General features: G+C 42.6%; 1 protein-coding gene across 2 annotated transcripts in view; it reads left to right on the top strand.

Annotated features, from left to right (window-relative positions):
- EDIL3 (EGF like repeats and discoidin domains 3) overlaps positions 1-20,325 on the top strand; it is a 1,821,558-nt gene that overhangs the window by 460,727 nt on the left and 1,340,506 nt on the right. For both annotated transcript variants that reach the window (XM_069627581.1, XM_069627580.1), the window contains one exon: positions 11,597-11,725. In XM_069627581.1, coding sequence (XP_069483682.1) covers positions 11,597-11,725 — 129 coding nt within the window. The remainder of the gene's footprint in view (positions 1-11,596; positions 11,726-20,325) is intronic.

Here is a 20,325-nt window from a genome sequence, read left to right as displayed (position 1 = left end):
ACAGCCTACACATGCAAGCTTATTAGAGCAAGTAGAGCTTTCCTCACCCAAGCCAGCTGTATCATCATTGCCAATGCCCTAATACTTTTCAAACTTGAGTATTGCAATGCTCTGTATTTGGGAGCTAACAAATACATCATTGACACAATTCAAACATTGCAAAATAACGCCCTTAGAACTGCCCTCAATTTACCTTCTAAAGAACACATTTCTAACACTAGAAGAAAATACAAATGGCTCAAAATCAGCGACAGAATCACACTTAAGACAGCATCACTCACCTTCAAATGTCTTAATAATGCAGCTCCCCCCTACCTTGCAGCTAGAATTGTAAGAAAAACCTCCACTCGCCCCACCAGAACCGCCAACTCCTACTGCCTTTGGAGACCCAAATTTAAAATAAAAAAAAACAGGCAGCAGCAGCTTCCCAGCTAAAGCAGCCCAATACTGGAATGCTCTCCCACTTGACATCAGAACAGACCAGTCCTACTATAGCTTCAAACTGAATATTCTCGCATGGCTACATTCCAATGAACCCCTAGGTTAATCAAGTACTAGCCTTACCTATTAACCCGACTATACATATGTATATTTTTCAAATGTTTTTTTTTCATGTGATGTAATGTATATATTTATATTATGCCTGTAACTAAGTTTCTAAGCAATCCTTTCTTCCTGTTCTCTGTTGCGCCCTGTTACCTTTGGGTTTGGTGCACCATACAAATTCAATAAACAAACAAACAGACAAACAGGCTTACTGGAGGATGATTGTGAATCTGAGCTTTTGAAGAAATCCTACGTTCAGGAGGTGGAGACTGTACACTTGATGCCCTTGATAACAACTCTGAGGGACTTAAAAAAAAGCTGTTTAAAAGGGACATGGAGGTGAAATCCCTCAGTCACAGTGAGACATAGACTTTTATTATTAGTAGAGTTTTTAACAATGGAAGGGGATATTGGATTAAACATACTCATCTTTTCAACCTATTGCACATGATCCCTCCTCTTGGAGTGCTTTCTACAAGGTATTTGGACTATGTAGAATTAATTGAACAGTCAAGCATGGTAGCCTCAAAGGCGCACCGTCATTCCAGGGTCACAGTGGACATGGTCAAATCCTATGTAGCAAAATTATTGAGAATGGGTTATGACACCAATGCGGTATAATCACCCTCGATGGAGACAGAGGGTCGGATCCCTGGCACTGGATGAATAGCCATGGCAGAGCTGTCACTAGTGACACTCCAGACATAAGACTAGGAACCAGGATAATAAACATAAATGGGACTGGCTGGTTGGCTTTTTGCCAGTGAAAACTGGAAAAGACTGTGAACTCTCAGAATTACTAGCAATGAGGTCATAATCACTTTTACTCTGAAGGAGGCTCCCTTAAGTTTCTCAACAAGTGTCATATTCATGATACAAGTGGGTTGGCTTCAGGACGAATATCAACGGGATGATTATAAAGTGTTTTGTTTACCACCTCAAAAAAGGTACCAGAAGACATCCTTAGGGTGGATTGGTGACTGTGTCGACCATCGATGGATGGCCAAACCATTAATGCTCCCTCTTAGAGTGCAAAATATATTAGCAGTTAAAATTGAGCTTCCATTACCATCTGACAGTAAGACGCTATTGATCATTAATCTCTATGACTCTCCTAATAGCTCCAAAAGAGGGAGCATTCAAGAAATGTTGATAGAATGTATATGTAAAGGGGTACAAATGGAAATTAGGATTGGATATTAATGCTGATTTCAATGTGCACTGCATCGACTCTACCTCAATTGAAAAAATTAGTAATATTAGGACAAGCAGTACTATGATACAAAAGATCGGTAATAGAAAAGGGACGTGAATGGATGAGCTTCTTGCATGAGTCTGAAATGTTAATGTTAAATGGTAGAACTTCTGGGCATATGCCTGGTAAACATACATGGGCAAGAGGCAGGGGTGTAGCTACCGAGGATTACCTTTTTAGCAGCTCGGAGCTAATCAAATTAGTTACGTCATTAGAGGTGTGCCCTAATCAATACAGTGACCTTGTGATAGTGAACATTTGTAATGTAATAAATATAGAACATGAAACATGCTTGCTGATTAGAGATGTTGTAGTCAGATGGGTTTGACATAGACTATTATGGTCTCCCAGGGCCTCATTACACGGTAGGCGGTGAGCCATGGCGCTATTAGCGCCATGGCTCATGCCGGTAAAATACCGGCACCGCCTTGGCGGAAAGGGGATTTACCGCCCCATTCCAAGGTTGGAGGGGCGGTAAATCCACCTTGCGCCATTGCCCTTCCCCATTCCCATTTCTGCCCCATAGGGCTCTATGGGAATGGGGAAGGCGCTAATTACGGCACCGCAATTTTGCGGTGCCGTAACTAGCTCCGAGGTCCCTTAGCGGGTTGGTTTTTAACGCCTGCAAAAAGCAGGCGTTAAAGCACCAACCCGCTAAGGGACCTCGTAGTAAGGCGGTAGGGATTTACCAGTACCGGTATTTTACCAGTACCGGTAAATCCCTACCGCCATCCGTGTAATGTGGCCCCCAGTAATATGAGTATGAACATGTTATGAGTAAACGCCTGATTGTGCTCGACAAGAACGCCTGCTTAGGATTGAATGAAATGATGGCCAATGAGGTGGAGGGCTGGATCAAGACCCATACCTCATCAATATATGTAATTGCCCATGTATATTGGATTAGAGAAACAACTACACATAAGAATGCCTTTGATAGGGTAATTAAAGATGCTAAGAGTAACTTGAGAGTGAAAATACATGCTGTAGTGAGAGTAGGCTAAATGGAGAAACCATAGCAAGGGAAACAAAGAAACTCAATAATGAATATCACAAGTGGCTTTGGTGATGGGAATATACTAAAATGACAAAAAAATGGCAGAACCTGGTGGGAATTTTAATAAGTGGAAATATTAGCCGTATATGGGCTTTGGTAAGGAATCTCAAGAATGGTCAAAGTAATGCAATGGTAAACTCGATTAATATGAGTGTCTAGTGCAAATATGTTAGTAGTATGCAAGATAGTAAAACACAAACTGCTCTTCTGGATATGGGTAAAACTTCCTGCTGGAGTAATTACTAGCTAGATTTTGACCAAGACATGTTACTGGTAGCGATCAGACAGTTACAACATTCTAGAACCCCTGGGCTAAATGCCATCGCCAATTTGGTTCTAAAAGAAGAGCATCAATTATGGGCAGATATTCTAGCACTGCTGTTCAGTAAGGTATGTAGGGAGGGGAGCATGCCAGCCTTGTGCAAACAAATAATATTGATTTGCGTGTTCAAAAGGAATTCCCAGATAGAGACATCTAATGATTGACTTCTCTACATGTTGGATGTGACCGGGAAGCTCTTTGCAACCCTGCTCTTAACTTAACTCAATCAATGGCTTGAGAGTGCTCAAATATTAAGCCCATTTCAAGCCGGGTTGCAGGCGTGGTCAATGACTATTCGTAATCTTCTCACCTTGAATTCCTACATAAATGCGGCAGAGTGTAAGACTAATCCCCCATTGTATGTAGTTTATGTTGATTTTCAAGCAGCTTTTGATTTCATAGATCAGAATCTATTGTGGCATAACATGGAAAACTTGGCAGACCTATTCCACAATCAGTGATGGGAGGATCATTCAGCTATATGTGAACACCAGTGTCTGCATTAGAATTAATAGTGGGGGCATGCACACCATATAGTCCTACACATAAGGGACTGAAACAAGGTTGTTTGCTTGCCTCCCAGGTTGTGTATCTTTATTTGACTGATCTACCCGAGAGGCTGAGCAAGGTGCAAAACTTTCCTCCGTGTGTAGGCAATAAACATTTATTCTGGTTGTCATACATGGATGACATTGCGTTGGTTGAACACACCTTCATGGGTTTGCAGAGAATTATACATGTTCTCATTGAATACATGGCAGAAGCTGGTCTAGCTTTAAACCTGGATAAGACAAAGCTAATGTATTCCAGCCAAATTGAGCAACGACTAATTATTCCTATCTTGGCCTCCTCATAACTATATCTCAGGGGCTGGAGGCAATTATTATGTATAATAAATGGAAGGCTCTACTGCTGAGTAATATGATATGCAAATTAACACACAACTCTGCTGGTTTTACCCTAAAGGGACAGTAACCCTATACATACAGTGTTACGGCTCCACAGTTACATGTGGATTGCACACCCTACAGTTGGATAATATGAAACTGGGATGGTTAAATGTCCTCGAGGGAAAGCTATGGAAGAGCATCCTGGGATTACCCTGGGGTGTCCATACGGCTGCTTTGTGATTGGCTCTGGGCCTGCTCTCGCTTGCAGGACAAGTTGTGTGCAAAACTGCCATCTTGTATATAAAAATGTTGAAGAATCCAGCCTGTGCACTTCTTGGGGAAGTTAAGCATAACTTGTACACTTGGAGCTCTAAGAATATTACAAGAACAGAATGAGAGATGGTTTGAACAAATTGAATGGTTGCCTGTTCGGTCTGCAGAATTTAATATGATGAAAACATTCTGTCAGAATGACTGGCAGAAGAACCATGACCATTTGGTGACAAAAATAAACAAAACATATCAAGAGTTTGTTAGTGTGGCCCATACGTATCTAAAAGTGCCGCAATATTTGACTCTCTGCCCTGGCTCTGGTAGTAGGAGATTAGTCCTGTTATTAATGTTAGGCAGACTGCCTAAATTGCAGGTGAAAGGCTCTGAATTGAAAATCCTGCCCGTGCACAGGACGTGTAGGATCTGTGGAGTGCCCGGCATGACAGAGGCACAACACCATGTACTAACCTCTTGCAGGAGTCTGGGAGAACTTCATCCTCAGCACTTGGGGGGATTCGAACATGATTATGAAAACATAAAATCTAAGGAATTCTGGACATACTGCCTTAAAGCTCAGAATATGGTTATTAAGTTTGCACTTTACAGAGTGTGGAAACGGGTGGCAACTGAGGTATACAGTTCTGTAGGTGTGGCTATAATGCATCAGTCTGATTGCTCCTCTGTAGAACACATGAACTCAAAAGCAACTTTCTTACTGTGAGTATTTATATCATGTGTGAGGATTTGTGAATTTACCTACAATAAGAAAATGGATCGTAACCATTATCAAGTGTTACATTATTTTCATAACAGATTACATACCTTAGAGTTACATATATATTAACACTTTGGTGTATCAAAAAAATGTGTGAAAACATATAATGTACTCACTCACATATATATGTTTTCACGTGTGTTGCAGACTCTGAACTCAGCTATCCTCCATATGATCTGGTCTGCAGAAGCAGAAACAATGCAATGAGAAATCATACTGTGTGTGTAGTCTTTGCCTCAAGCACAGGTAGCGTGCGTGTAATCGCTTCTGCACGGAGACGCACGGTGGCTGATCTCATTACTGGCAATCATTGCCTGTGGCAGGAATCATATGACTGTGGCCGACGTTCTGTAGCATCCAGAAAGGCTCACCTCTCTAAGAGTGGGCATGCAACTATCGCAGTGGCACTAAGAAGCATACTGAAAAACGTGTGATGGGGCACCACGACTGGCACTTGCATAGATTTGAAAGAGCAGTCACAATGGAGTACAGCCTCTTAGAGCAATCCATGCCACCCAGATGTAGACTGTACATGGGTTTGGAGTCGGAGACTGTATCCCATGTAGATTCATATTAATCGGGAGCAGGAAGGAATGCATGGTCTATGGTGCACATAATCGCTGTGCCTGTCGAAGTATAGAGCTAGAAATTCAAATGACCAGTAGAGTTATACTTGTTAGATGTTATGTGGCTGTAGTTATGTACTCCAGCGGTGCCAATAATCACCCCTCTGTGCCAACCAGCAAGCGTGCCCTTTGTTCCTGCAGACACAGTGGGGAAACAAGCATGGCAAGATCCCACAGTGTTTCACAGGAAAGGAGGAACATGCCTGAAATGATCCTGTGGAATCGAGGACTTCAGTCACCCTAGTATACCTGCCACTTAAGTGTTCTAGTCGTGTTGGGGAATGGGTAAAGGACAACAGACATCCCTCTTTCTGGGATCAGCCTCTCATTCCATCTATCTGTGCACATTATTATGACACCAGCTTTTGTTCTATCTTTATCTCAGCGGTCCTGACAACTTATCAGTATAGAAGTGTCAACACCTGTTTCTAATAACTGTGTACTTTATTGAGGCCTCAGCAAAAGAGCTTGAATAATAACTAGGATGATAAAAAGGGGCAGTTTTGAGCTGTTTTTTGCAGTGCTACAAAGACAGATGTCTGAAGCAACGTAAAGCCTAACGTGCAAAGTTATCTTCTTTAATGTAATTGGCTGTAATATATCTTTCGAACATTCCTAGACTTACATCATATAAATATTATGTAAAATACCAGCCACCATACCAATACTCAAGTAAGGTTTATAGTTCCAGAGTATCCTACTATCGGGTGATAGTGTAGCATAATTATTATAGTTTTGCATTAGAGGTGTAGATTCGCATGTGATCTCTGCCTGCGGTGGCTTTGATATCGCAGCAGCTGTAATGCAGGTCACCTGTGACCTCTGAACCTGCCGTGGACCTGTAGAAAGCAGCATCAGAAGGTCAGGAGACTGATGCAGTGGAACAGGACACAGGTGTACACAATGCTTTTCAAATGTAGCACTATGAAAGGCGGGGTCTGTTTAGCAGACAACCTTTTGTAACATGCAATTACCTGCATCGTTTTATTAATGACATTCAGAAAAGCAAGATGGCAGTTCCTCACACATCAATACAAGTTTAGCTTTTTCCTCTTTTCCTTTTTCTTCTTTTGCTTTTCAACTTCTTTGCCCTTTTATAAAAATTGAAAAGCCAAAAGCAACTGTTTAATTCACCTAAAATACATATAAAACCAACACTGTTGGCCTCATTTCGACCCAGGCGGTAAGTTACCGCCTGGGCCGTGACTTTACCACCATGGCGTAAACTATGTTTACGCCATGGTGGTTGGCGGACTTACCGCCCCATTCTGACCTTGGCGGGGCGGTAAGTCCCCAATCCCCATTTACCCTTCCCCATTCCCATTTTTGCCCCATAGGGCATAATGGGAGTGGGGAAGGCGTTAATTACGCCACCGTAAATTACGGTGGCGTAATTAACTCCATGGTCCCTTAGCGCCATGGATTTTAACACCTGCTAAAAGCAGGTGTTAAATCCGCCATGGCGCTAAGGGACCTCGTACTCAGGCGGTAAGGGTCGGCGCTGTTTACGGCGCCGTAAACCCCTTACCGCCTGAGTTGTAATGAGGCCCTGTGCCTTCTCTGTGTCTGATGTGTACTATTTGGTTCTATTGTATTTTAGAAGTTGTTTTTGGGATTGTAGTTATAGTAATGATTGCAGTTTTAGGAGTAGGATTGTTGTGTTCCCTTTTTGTCTCTGTGGGTCACTTGTGGTCGTGCTGGTTCTTGTGGGTTCTCACACAGCTTTGGGTTCTCGAGTTCGCACATTAACAACATTCTGGGTTGTTGTGGTAGTCCTCCAATGCCTGTGGTGCTGGGAGGGGAAGGGCAAGAATGAGGAGGATCTGCTGCATGATTGATGTGGAGGGGAACCTCATGCTCTTTGTGGGCACTGGTCCATGGGCCCAGGCCCCCGAGCACCACTGATTTTTCAAGTCTGTGGGGAGGTGGAGGCATTGGGGAAGGGATGAGGAGTAGAATAGGAGTTAGAGCTATTGGAGGAGGCCCGGAGGGTAATTATCAGAGAGAAAGGGGAGGGAGGGCCTAATGGACATGCACCCAAAGAAGCACCGGGGTCATGGGGAGGCATGTCTGTCACGTGGGAAAAAGGGGCAACAGCAGCAAGTACCTTGGAGAAAGTGCTTGGTGTGGGTCCTCAATGTGTGGTGGGCTTAGAGGTGGATGTTGTCTCCACTGATCAATGCAAAGGTGCTGTTTTGAACAAGTGGGAGGAGTGTCAGGGGGATGCTTAGGTTGAGGACCAGCCTGTGTAGGTGCTGCTGCAGGAGTGGGTCCTACTTGAGGGGGAGGAGCAGATAAAGATAAGATGTGGGGGAGTAGAATCTGGTTGCTGCAGCTACAGAAGGGACAACAAGGAGGATCCCCAGGAAATGGTGACCTCAACCCCCAACACACATCACAAGACTACCACACTGTGGGGTAATCATTTATTGGGTTATTTCAGCGCTCTAAGACGTATGGGTGTGTAGTGATATGTAAGAAATATATTATTATTATTATTATTATTATTATTATTATTATTATTATTATTATTATTATTATTGTTGCCGAGTATGAGCCTATTCTTCCCTGCCAGCAGGAAAGACCATCACAGGAGAGGAGTCTATGGTTTTCAGCCTGGAGTGGAGCACTATGGGAATTGGTCCAGGCTGGAGCACAAGGCAAGCAGTAAGGAGTTTCACAACCTATGGACCATAGTGATGGGAAAATACATGTTTTGATTGCACAGGAAGTGGTATCAGGTGCACATATCCTCAGCGGTCAGCAATCCTGCAGGTCCCAATATCCTACACAGCAGCGGTGAGGAGCATGGTCTGTATACATTCCAGAGATGGGGTGTAGCATGTGAGATACATTGGGCATGCTGTGACCATATCCTACATCTGTCCAGTTTACCAGATTGGCATCAGTGGCATCAGCAACAGTAGCGCATTGCTGGCCCCTTTTCTGCAAGTACTGCCCCCACAAGCAGCTGGTGGTTGTGTGTCTTTACAGACAGTATGCATCTTTGAGCTTTGGGCAGAACACCCTGCTTAACGTCCTGTCAATGGGTAATCTACTACCTATATTGCACATTTTTTTAAGCACTGGGGAGTTGACCACACATAAGTGGTGGGTTGCCTGACAAGGGAAATGGAGATTCAATGTTCTTCCCTCATGTAGGGCATTGTGCAGGGAGGTGGACTGAGGCAGTCATGGTGGATACATGAGGTAAGAGGACGTCCTCACACATGAGAGTAGCAATAGTTGGTGGGAAATATAGAGAACTCTATAAAATTGTCTGTGGACAGAGCTTGAGATGTTTAGTGGACATTGAACCATGTAAAATATACACTGAGACCCTAAAGGGATTGCTGTGCTATGTGAACATTCCCTGGGAAACTTAGTGGGTGTCATGCTCTTTGAAAATACCAGAGAAACTTAAAAGTTAACTGTGCCCATAGAGAAAAAAAAAACTGAACAATTTAAGGGGTATCTGCACCTTGTGAAAAATTCAAGAACTTTAATGTGTGTTTTTGCCTTGTCACAATACCAGAGAGACGTGGTGGGTGATTTGCCCTGTGAAAATAACTCTGAAACTTAAGAAGTTCCCTGTACTCTATGAAAGAAACCGAGAAGCCTAATGCGTGGCTGTGCCTTGTGTGAGAACAGAACAACGTTTGGCAAGTGTGTGATCAGTATTTAAGTCAACAACTATTCAGGGCCTCTTGGTCACGAATGTTATGTCCTGGTCTGGGGACACCCAGACCAGGTCAATCCTTGATGGGGACACCCAGCTACTTACAGGCTGTGGTCACGCACCAGACTTCGGAGAGCAGGGATCACCCTGCATACGTTGGGGGTACCCGACGTGGCGTCCAGGCTGGGGGCACCCAGCCAACAGCTCAGGAACTGGGGGTACCCAGTCAGGCCCGTGTGTACACAGACTGCTCTGTGGCCTGTGGGCACCCAGGCCCACATGGCTGGATGGCACCGGTGTTGCCCAGCAGGGGCACCGACTCCAGATGGTAGGGTTGCCCGGCAGGGGCTCTACCATTGTTGCTAGCAGCCATGGTGGACAGCGTTGCTCAGCAGGGGCACTGTTCCATTGGAGGGCCTGCCAGGGCAGGCCCTCAGCAGACTATGCAGCACCAGCATGGTGCTGCCTAAGTAACGAGACAGCTCACACGGATTACATAGACTGCCTGGGAGGGAATCCGCTCGGTCCTTTTTATTAGATTAGTCACATGGCTACTGCCACAAGCTCCTGGGAGATACCATGCTCCCAATAGGGGTACTAAATAACAACGGACACTACTACCATTGCCCGTTTTCCAACGGCATGGCCCATGAATCAACCCTGGCCTACATTTCAGTGCCTGACATGTACCTGGTAATGCATCATCATAATCATCATCATCATCATCATCAGCTCACTCAGTGTGTTGGCAAAGGGCAGCTATTTCATAGTCAACAAATATGCAGAACTGCTAGAATTCCCCTATAATTGTAGACAATAGCCTGGCCACACTTACAATTATCCCAGTTTTCACACTGGCAGTGGTGCAGCATAGCGATTCTTAAGCAACTCACACACGTGCTGTTGCCTAGATGAATTGTTTACTTTTCTAATACTGTAACAGGTCATCATCTCCTCCCATGGATGTATCAAGCATCTGTGAGGCCGATTGTCAGCTGTCTGTTCCTGTTTATGACCTGTTATTACCTGTTGATGCCCAACCAACTTCCAACGATGCATTGTCCTCACTGCTCTCAAAGCTGTCAACAGCTGTCAGTGATGTACTGCCCACTGATGTTGCCATCCTCTGAAAGTTTGCCATACCTGTGCAGGTGGCAACATATTGGCTGGTTGGTGTTTTTCCTGCTGCCTTTGCCTTTGTGCCAATTAATTCTGCACGTGCTGCAACACAACATCCTTGCACATTTGCAGTGTTTCCTCCTTGCTTAATGCAAGACCTCGCCCCTTGATAGCTGCCCTGGGAAGGCAAACATATTTACTTATTTTGAAACGTGGCTCCTGAAAGGAAGCAAGCATTCACTTAATGTTAATTTTAAAAACAGATTTTCCATGGATCACCAAGCAAGGTTGAAAGCAGGTCTCTGTAGATCAGCAAGAACAGTTGAAAAATAGGCCCCTCATTTGCATTGCCACAGGCAGATTTATGATCATTGAAACTTACCAGAAATAAACAAATGAGGAATGCACCACAATTGGTCGGTCAAGCCTCGCTAACATATGAGGAAACAAAAACCTGCAATCCATCAACAACTATTAAACAGTCTACACAACCCTGCCAAACATACTACATAAAACTACTGAACAACCACCTACAACCAACTGCCCTATCAAATACTGTCCACAAGAACTAAGTGCAACACACAAACCACTTTCTTGAGACCTGTAACAAAATATACAATGTTATGCTGAATTGTCGATCAATATTTCGTATACAAAAAAACTGTTCCTGAATCAAGTTCTCTTATTCAAATTTATATAACCGTTTCTTTCTTCCAAAAATGTGATACCCTTGTACGTATCAGTTACCACAAAAGAACCGAAAATTGGGGGTTTTGAAAAAAAAAAAATCATAATGAATATCTATCAACACGAAACTCTGCAGTACATTGTATGAGGGTAAATATCAACAACGGGCTTATACTCCATGCAGTAGTTCCTAGTGACATCATAGGCAAACCGAGCATCCCGCGCTGTGTCTGTCTGATTTCAAACTGAGCCTACACATCACTGTTGTTGAAAGTTAATTACAATTTGAGTTGTTTTTCTTTCATCAAACAACAAGTATCATCCGCACTATTTCATATCTAATGTCTGTGTTATTTTCAAATTAAAGGTGATGTTTGTGACCCGAACCCATGCGAGAACGGAGGCATCTGTGTGACAGGGTTGTCTGATGACTCCTTTTCCTGCGAGTGTCCTGATGGCTTCACCAATCCCAACTGTTCCAATGTTCTGGAGGTTGGTAAGTGCAAGTATAATTCCTAGCAATGTCTTTCCTGGCTTCAAGTTGATCACTAGTTTGTTGTAAGCAATCTGTTATGCTATATTAGTATGATCCTTTTTGTTCTGAGCACATTTTCCGATAGTGCCTTTTTTTTTTATTTCATGCGTTCTGTCTTCATGAGTATCTGAATTATTAATGCTGAGCAAGATTTTCTTAGCAGATGCCTTGCTGCAGGTTACCAATTAAATGTGGGTGGCTGGTATATTAATACTCAATAAGTTCGAAAGTGCTTGGTAAGGACAGAAGATGTTTAGGGAAAACAACAAAACACATCAACATGTGCAATATTAAAAGGCAGTCGATCCGAGTGATTACGTGTTCGTTGCATGTGGTGACCCATTGACATTTGCATTGCTATCTAGGTTAATGAGTCAAGGTACCTTACATTCCATTCATACCTTTTGAATCAGTGGCACAAATGGACCGTCCAGTGAAAATTTCATGGAAAAGTGGATTCAATTAAACAATAGCCGGATGTCGTTCATGCGTTCAAGTCTTTCAAGATGTATTGATGGATGGAATAATAAGTTACCCAGTTGCTCCTGTGTGCACAGTATAATGGTACATTTCTTTAACCCTATATTTAACGAAAATGTTCGTTACCTATTATGTACTTTTTTTCTTATGGTGCACATAAATATACAAGCAGGTTTTTACCTGGGAAGGGTATTTAGTTGTGTGATTTAATATGTGTTTGAATGCACGATTACATTTACTTTCAAATGTAGGGAAACTATCTGAAAGAGTTCATGAAATAATACCGCACATTCATGACTTATCGTTTCACTTTTTACATGATGTGTTTCATCTACAGAGTAATGACGTTTCTCATGTATGATCCATATGCCATTTTGCTGCGAGCAGGGATCTGTACTTGTAAAACCATAAGGTGCCATCTTTACTTCCAAACTAGGAGTCTACATACAGTAACAAGATTGTCGTCACTCTGTTGATCTATTACATATTGCAATTCATTCTGTGATTGCCTATCGCTGCGAATTTGCCTTTTTCAGAGATGAACTTCCTGAAATCAAAACATTGATCCCGTGGGACAGCATCTGAGTTATGTTGCTCTTGCAAGCTACACACCAGAAAACAGAGCAGTGCTGGATGTCATACAGAGTCGGTTCCATGTAATAATGTCGCCACAAAAATCTCGCCATGCAAAAATATCGCCGAAAAATGGCCGTTTTTTGTGGCGACATTATTGCATGGAACATGTGGGGGACACCCCCGCAACCCCCAAACTTTTTTTTTCTTTTTTTTCTTCTTTTTTTTTCTTTTTAAAATGTTTTTTTTTTGCCCCTGTCCCCATATATATGGTCACCCAAATAATATCGCCACAACATTTTCCCGACGATATTATTTACGGCGACCATATATATGGCGATATTATTACCTGATACCGCAGAGTCAGCCTTCACATTGAATGTCTTGAATGGTTTTCCACATTCTGATATGCTTGACAATTTTTAGGAGACAGGTACTGATAAAAAAGAATGAAATACATATATATTTTTAAGTTATTAACATGGTAAAACCATATGGTATTCTTTTTTTTATATAAGGGAGCAAATAAATCGGCCAAAATATATTTGAAAACATTCTCATATTCATGGACATCAACACTCCAGTAGCCATCACCAGTAGCTCCCAGCTATTGAACATTAACTACAAGTAGCTCTTGCTAACACAAAGGCCCTCATTACAACCCAGGCGTTAAGGGGTTAACGGCACCGTGAAAGGTGGCGGCGCCGTTAAACCCTTAACGCCTGATTACGAGGTCCCTTTGCGGGTTGGAGACTTTAACGCCTGCTTTTTGCAGGCGTTAAAAACCAACCCACAAAGGGACCTTGGTGCTAAGTACGGTGCCGCAATTTGCGCCACCGTACTTAGCGCATTCCCCATTTCCATTGAGCCCTATGGGGCAAAAATGGGAATGGGGAAGGGCCATGGCGGCATGGGGAATTACCGCCCCGCCAACCTCCGAATGGGGTGTTAATTCCCCATTCCGCCATGGCAGAGTCGGTAAGTTACCGGCCTATTAGCACCATGGTCCAACGCCAGGGTCGTAATGAGGGCCAAAGTTTGGAGACCCCTGCCTTATGGAGATCCCAACATCCACACATGGACAGAAACATGACAGGCTTGGTTCACAGCTACAGGAAGACTACAAAGACGATAATTGTACAAATGAAAACGTGTCTCTGTATCTCCCCTTGCATTATTTTTTTTTTCATTTATTTCTATGTTCTATACTTTGTTTTTAGTGAAAATGCAAATACCTGTTTGAATATTTATGCAAATACAGATATCCTGAGCTGCAGTGGTCAAGCCTTAAAAAAAGGGGGACTCATTAGCATAGCCAAAGGGAAGTGACCTCAGCGTAAATGACCTCGGCGGAAGTGACATCAATTGCACTGTGTACTTGTTATGGGCTACTACACACATCTGGCCACAGTAGACTGCATTTCCTGTGCTGCATCCAAGCCAGAGAATCAGTTGACATAGACTCTGTTTTGTTTCACCCACACCAAAAAAAAGGCTTTATGCAGGAATTGGGACTATGACTTTAATACAGTTCAGACAAAACACTCACCTAAGAGTAAAAAATAAATACCTATTGCATTATTTGTTTTGGTATTTTTATTTAACTTAACACCCAAACGCTGTACAGAGTAACCAATGGAGTTTACTTGCAAAATACACAAATAGTAAACCATCATAACAGCATGTAAATCATAATTGCAGCATGTAGGGACACAATAATATCAGTGTGCCTTTATTTTTCACATCCTCAATGGAAAACTATAAGATGCAAAAGGCAAAATATCTATTTACCCACTTTATTTTCAGCGCTTTAAGACACACAGTAAAGCAAGTTGTGTCGTAAACACAACTTAGGTTTGGAGATTTGTCCCAAAGCTCCAGCGTGTTATGGTTTTAAGAACATTCAACTAAGGACATCAAAGCAAATTTAACTTTTTAGCATATCAAGCTATTACACATTATGGGTATGAACACATTTTCAAAGGGTGCTTTATTGTGTTGCTTGCTTTAACTGACACGATTTGCAAGGTGACTGGTGGTCTTTCAGTAGGAAATTCACCATCATTCATAAGAAAGGCTCTGCTGCTGATGACAAAAGAAACATGTTGTGGAGTTCATTACAGCACTGGCTGCACAGCCCGGCATGCAGCCTGTGACTCTCAGGAGGGCTGTGACTCTGGGAAATGGGCAGATCATCCGAGCCAAGCAGATAGTAGATTTGCCTCAGAAGAAACAAAATGCAATCAGAAGCATTTGCCTGATCCTTTGAACTGTTAAAGTGCATGGAAGCCCCACACCTCAGCTAACATTGCAGGGGTCAGGGGGTCTCAGCTCAGTCAGCTAAATGACGTTGCATGGCTGGCCATTATTCATGAGGATTTTCTAAATTACTTTTGCTGGGATGGGGCCAGCAGACAGGCAATCAGCAGCACATGGCCCTTTTCTAATGTTGCTGCACAATAGACGATGACTGTGACCAATTTATCTAATTGGCCTGGACAAAACCGTGAGGTGATTAGTCACAATAATAAATCTATACCAGAGCCATTCTGTCACTTATTCATACTCACCCACCTTTTGAACCAGGAAGCTAAATCCATCAATACCGTTCATCACAACTCAAAGACAAACAGGCACAAAATTAGCACGCTGTCCTTTATGACATTCAGTGCGACTGCGGAAACACATTCTGAGCTGCCAAAGTCGTGCACTGGAGGACAAAGTGATCTCTAAACAGGCCCATGAGATTCAGAGCTTGCCACCATGCAGCTTTAAACAAGATAGCCGCACCATGAAGAGGATGGGGTGCGGGATTCACTTACTCCATCACCAATCAATGAGGACAAATCAACGGTTTGGCAAAGGGAAGTCCGTTTAATGACAAGTACAAAAAACGGGGAAACAAAAGGTAATCAACAGTGATGCGATTGCCTGTCTAGCTTCAACTTCCAAATTCTTCATTCAGACAGCAATAGTTATACCCAAAAATCGTCATCATTGACGTGTAACACTCATAAGTTTATCATGCAATTCTATTGGTTGGAAAAGGTAACTTAAGTATAGGTGCTATATCTGTATATGGTAACGAAGCGTAGGGATTGGATAACTCTTATTAGGTGGGAGTCTACGCCCATCTCTCTACATCACTCGTGATAGACGTCACTACAAGCACAACGTCTAATTGGTCCTACAGCTATAGGACCCTAGATTATTCGGTCCATTGTGATTGGGTGGGTTACACCCCTAGGCATAAATCTCTACTTTAATTAGCAGCATGCAGAATAGACACCCAGGTGCTTGTGCCCCAAGAATCACCCTGCCTCCCTTCCATCAACCAGTTAGGGCTATGTGTCAATTATTTGGCTGAGGGGCCTCGAAACTGTAGCTTCTTATCAGGGAAAGTTATGGCATCTTCGGGTTCTGGGTGACATCAGACTTTGGTACCTCTTCGCCCTTGGCTGGTCACGTGTCTGTTCACCGTGAACCTGCTGCTTTTTCCTTGTATTCATGTATTTGATTCTCCCGTAGCCTCGCCATCTGCCTGGGGCCTCTTTATATTGTCCTTCACTGGCTGGCTGCTATGCTCTGAAGTCTCGATTCTCCGGAGCTGCCTCTCTCCTCCCTTCCTTAGGTTGACCTTGAATTCCCAAGAATGAGCTACTTCTCACTAAGTTTCGATTCCACTCTTCCCTTTGGCTTTGGCTGGAATATGAATCTTGGCCTTGCTAGCCCTTTGCAGCCTGGGCTTAATTCTGCTTTTTCAAAATGGAGTCGCACTTGTATAGTGTGCTTTATTGAGGTAGATATATAGTTGGCGCATGCCGCTCTATTCTTCTACTAAGCATTGCAAGCAGTATTGTTCTCTTAGCTTCTTGCGTTCCGAGCCTATTTACAGGCATTTTAGTCAGTTACGTGTGTTTATTTCACTTATTGGTTACGTTTCTTTATATTACCGTCTTTTCTCTTACACGTCCATTACAACTTTATTCCTAACGTTTCACCATTGTGTGTCAACTTTCGTTCGTCATTTATGTTCATCTGTATGACTGTCCAGGTTCTTATGTCGTCGCTATTTGCCTTCCATTAAGGCTCTTTGGGTCTCTTCGGGGACAGTCTGTAAGTAGTCTTCATTGCGTGTTAACTGCTGGTACGGTTGTCTCAGTGGGAACCAGGCTGCCCAAGGTTTTTCTCGTTATAGGCACTTCAACAGGAATTGCTCTTCTGATGTGCACTGGGCAGAGTTCTAGAGCTGCTCTCTGCTGGCTCATTTGTTCCTCTTACGTCACATACTTTGGCGAGTATGTTCCTGGCACCTCACTCTGTGGGGTTGGGGTGTAGGCCATGTCTGGGACCTCCTCTACACTCGGTAAAAGTGAGAGTTGTTTCTTCCTGCAGTGTATGGAAATAACGTGCCCACATAACATTTGTGAAAATGTTGTCGTTTGCTTGCAGGCAACAAGGCCCTGTACCTGGGGAGATCCAACAGAGAACTAGTTTGGTTCATGAATTAATCACACTAGGCCCTATTCACACACGCATAAGACAGAGACAAGAAAGAGAAGTTCACTTACCAAACAGCGTCACTGACCTCAGCAAGGAAGGCCACACAGCACACGCACAGGTCCACTTTGCTTCTTCTTTTTCTCAGCTCAGCTAGGCCAACGCCAACCGTTACCACACCCTAACTCAGTGCCACTGACAGTGGTCGGAGAATATGCATGCCCAGGCCACACTGAATCAAATAAAAGTGGCTCCACTATAGCTCTCGTGCGCCACTGCACCCACCCACACTCAGTCTTAACAAATTTAAAGTAAATATTTCTGTTACTATACAGATCCAGGCTGCGACCTGCCTGTCTGCTTTTACACCCTGTTTGTGCCTATTTCATCAGCTATACATATCTGGTGCAGTGATGAAGAACCCGGCCTGCTAACTGGGTGACCGCGGTTCAAGTCACAAGGACGACAGATGAATAACAGCAATGGATGTTAATTAAATATTATACACATGGCCTCTAAAATACTCAGGGGGGCAGCGTCCACCCTCTGAAAATAGTGGGTGGACGCTCTGTACCCTCGACTTGAGCCCAGCTGTGCTGAAATGGTCCTTGTAACAAGGGCGGGCAACACTATTAGGTGATGGTTTTCTGGTTTGTGAATTATAGGACATTTGTATGTAGCGTTCCCTGAAATGCAATTTTGTGCAATAAAGACGTGTATAGCAAACCTCTGGATTACTTTGTTTGGTAAATATAATGACATGTTACTGACATCTCACAAAGACGTCTATCTCTCCAAATATATCTTTTATGTTTCATGCCCAGATTACCCTCTCTTTTTTCCTAACTTGGTCCCCATTCCTACGTTTTCAAAATCAAGTGCTTTTATATACATTTGTAAACCTGAGATGAAAAAGGTTCGGAGGTAATCATTCTTAGCACATTGAGGATCCTTCCCTGGTTCGAGGTCAAAGGTGAGCAACTCCTCTGTGAACATGCAAGGTGATGGGCCAGAGGCGGAAATATTTTCAAAGAATATGGGTAGGTTTGGGACAAGAGCAATAACCAGGGAACAAAAAAATATCAGTTTAGTAGCTATCTGGCCGTGGGTTCTTCCCTTTTTTTCTACTGCCCATCAACTAATTGATACTTCAAGCTGAAAGAGTTAAAATAATCCTTTTTGGGCATGCTGCATCTGATCTTTGATTTATCTCAGTAAACCGACCTAGGTTTCCTTCAATCTTTTTCTCTTCTGAAATCCAGATTTAGTGGTGATTGAAACAGGCACACCCATGCTAACATTATTAATAAACAACGTTTGTCTAGCTGTTTTACTTGGGATAATCATTGATAGTCTTTCATAAATGAATTTTCAAATGGAAAGGCTTCCCTTATTCCACCCATGTAATGGTCAAAAGTAGCGATCATGGGAGCATTGCCTAGTTTGACAATTACCTCCCATGAAGAATCAAACAAGGAGGGTACACGCGATTTGCTGGAGCACATATAATCATTTCTTGAGGCTGGGTTATTTCCCCTGAAATAGAGGTAAAGTCTTTGACAAAAAGAGTGTAACTCAATCAGGTGTTACAAAGCCTTTCCTAATGAATAATACATAAGAATGTCCTTATTCCTTATATATTCGTACTTATGACAAATTAATTTAATAGATTTGAGATAGAATACTATATCCAAAACGTGGACAGAATCCACACATATTAAAGGCATAACCATCTAGCTATACTAGTATTTTAATATCTATTTAAAAGTTATTCTCTGGGCAAATGAGACCGGGGCCTCATTACAAATTTGCCGGTTTCCTGCTGGTAATTCCAATAGTATAGCAGCAAATGTTAATAGTGTTACCGGATCTTGTCACAAACCAGTCAGATAGCACAGCAAGCTAAGCTCTTGCCCATGGAATCTGTGTGCAACCTGCTGTGGCACGTTTGAATCCCGGCAGGATGAACTCAGCCTTTCATCCTTCCAAGGTCAACAAATTGAGTACCACTCTGTGGGATAATAATGTCTTCTGTTATTTCAGCACTCTGAGACCTATGGGTGTGTAGTGCTATATGAAAATTACATTATTAGTACAAGTGCCGGTTTGATCGGTACATACCCATTCTCCATGGGGGAATTTTGCCAGGATTACTGGCAATGTTATTACTGTGCCTGGTATACCGGCAGATTTTTGCAAGTAGGTGTCAGATTTACCTCCATCTCTACCGTCAAAGTAGTAGGTTTTTCTGGACTGGTAAAAGTGCTGGTAAATGTTGTTACCAGCACTTTTACCATGCACCGACCACCATATTATGAGGCCCATGTGTGTTGATTACATTGATCTTTTTTTACACTTCACTCCTAACTACCTTCGGATTTGGGCTAGTATGTTGTGTCATTTGAGTATTTGTCACTTTGTTCAGCACTATAGTTAACCCATTTACTTTTCAAAGATAAAAAAACAAACAATTACAAAAATCATGTTCAAACAATTGAACTTTCAATGTAATACTGTGGCTTGCATTGAGGTAGGATTCCTGAAAACTCACCACACAGGTTACATTTGTGCAAGGGAAACATAATTGGTTTACACTTTATCATTGTCCAAATCAGAGTCGATGGTTATTCCTAGTGATCTTGCTATGAAATACATGTTATGTGGGCCCCATAAGTGTCCGGTCAAAGGTTTGAAACCAAAAGGATTGAATGCAATAGGGTCGAGTCAATAAGACCGAACACCAAAGGGTCGAATTTCTTTTTTTAAATGTCATTTTTTTGGGGGTTTCTGTATAGGAAAAAACTAAGTGAAGAAAGAAAGAGGCCCTCCTGTCGCACTTCTCAAAATTAAGTAATGACGCAAGTAGTAAATTTCAAAAAGGTATTTTGTTTTTAATTTCAAGTCTTAAGATGTAAACACATATATGACAAGCAAGCCTTAAATTAGTAACAAAAAAGCAGAAGTTGAAGCATGTATGAAAGAAAAAAATCTTGTTCTAGTTTAAATTA

The sequence above is a fragment of the Ambystoma mexicanum genome, chromosome 6p (genome assembly GCF_040938575.1).
Source record: "Ambystoma mexicanum isolate Mex_15411 chromosome 6p, UKY_AmexF1_1, whole genome shotgun sequence".
NCBI lineage: Eukaryota > Metazoa > Chordata > Amphibia > Caudata > Ambystomatidae > Ambystoma > Ambystoma mexicanum.
The sequence above is the reverse complement of the archived record's forward strand: the minus strand, read 5'-3'. Positions and strand labels throughout refer to the sequence as shown.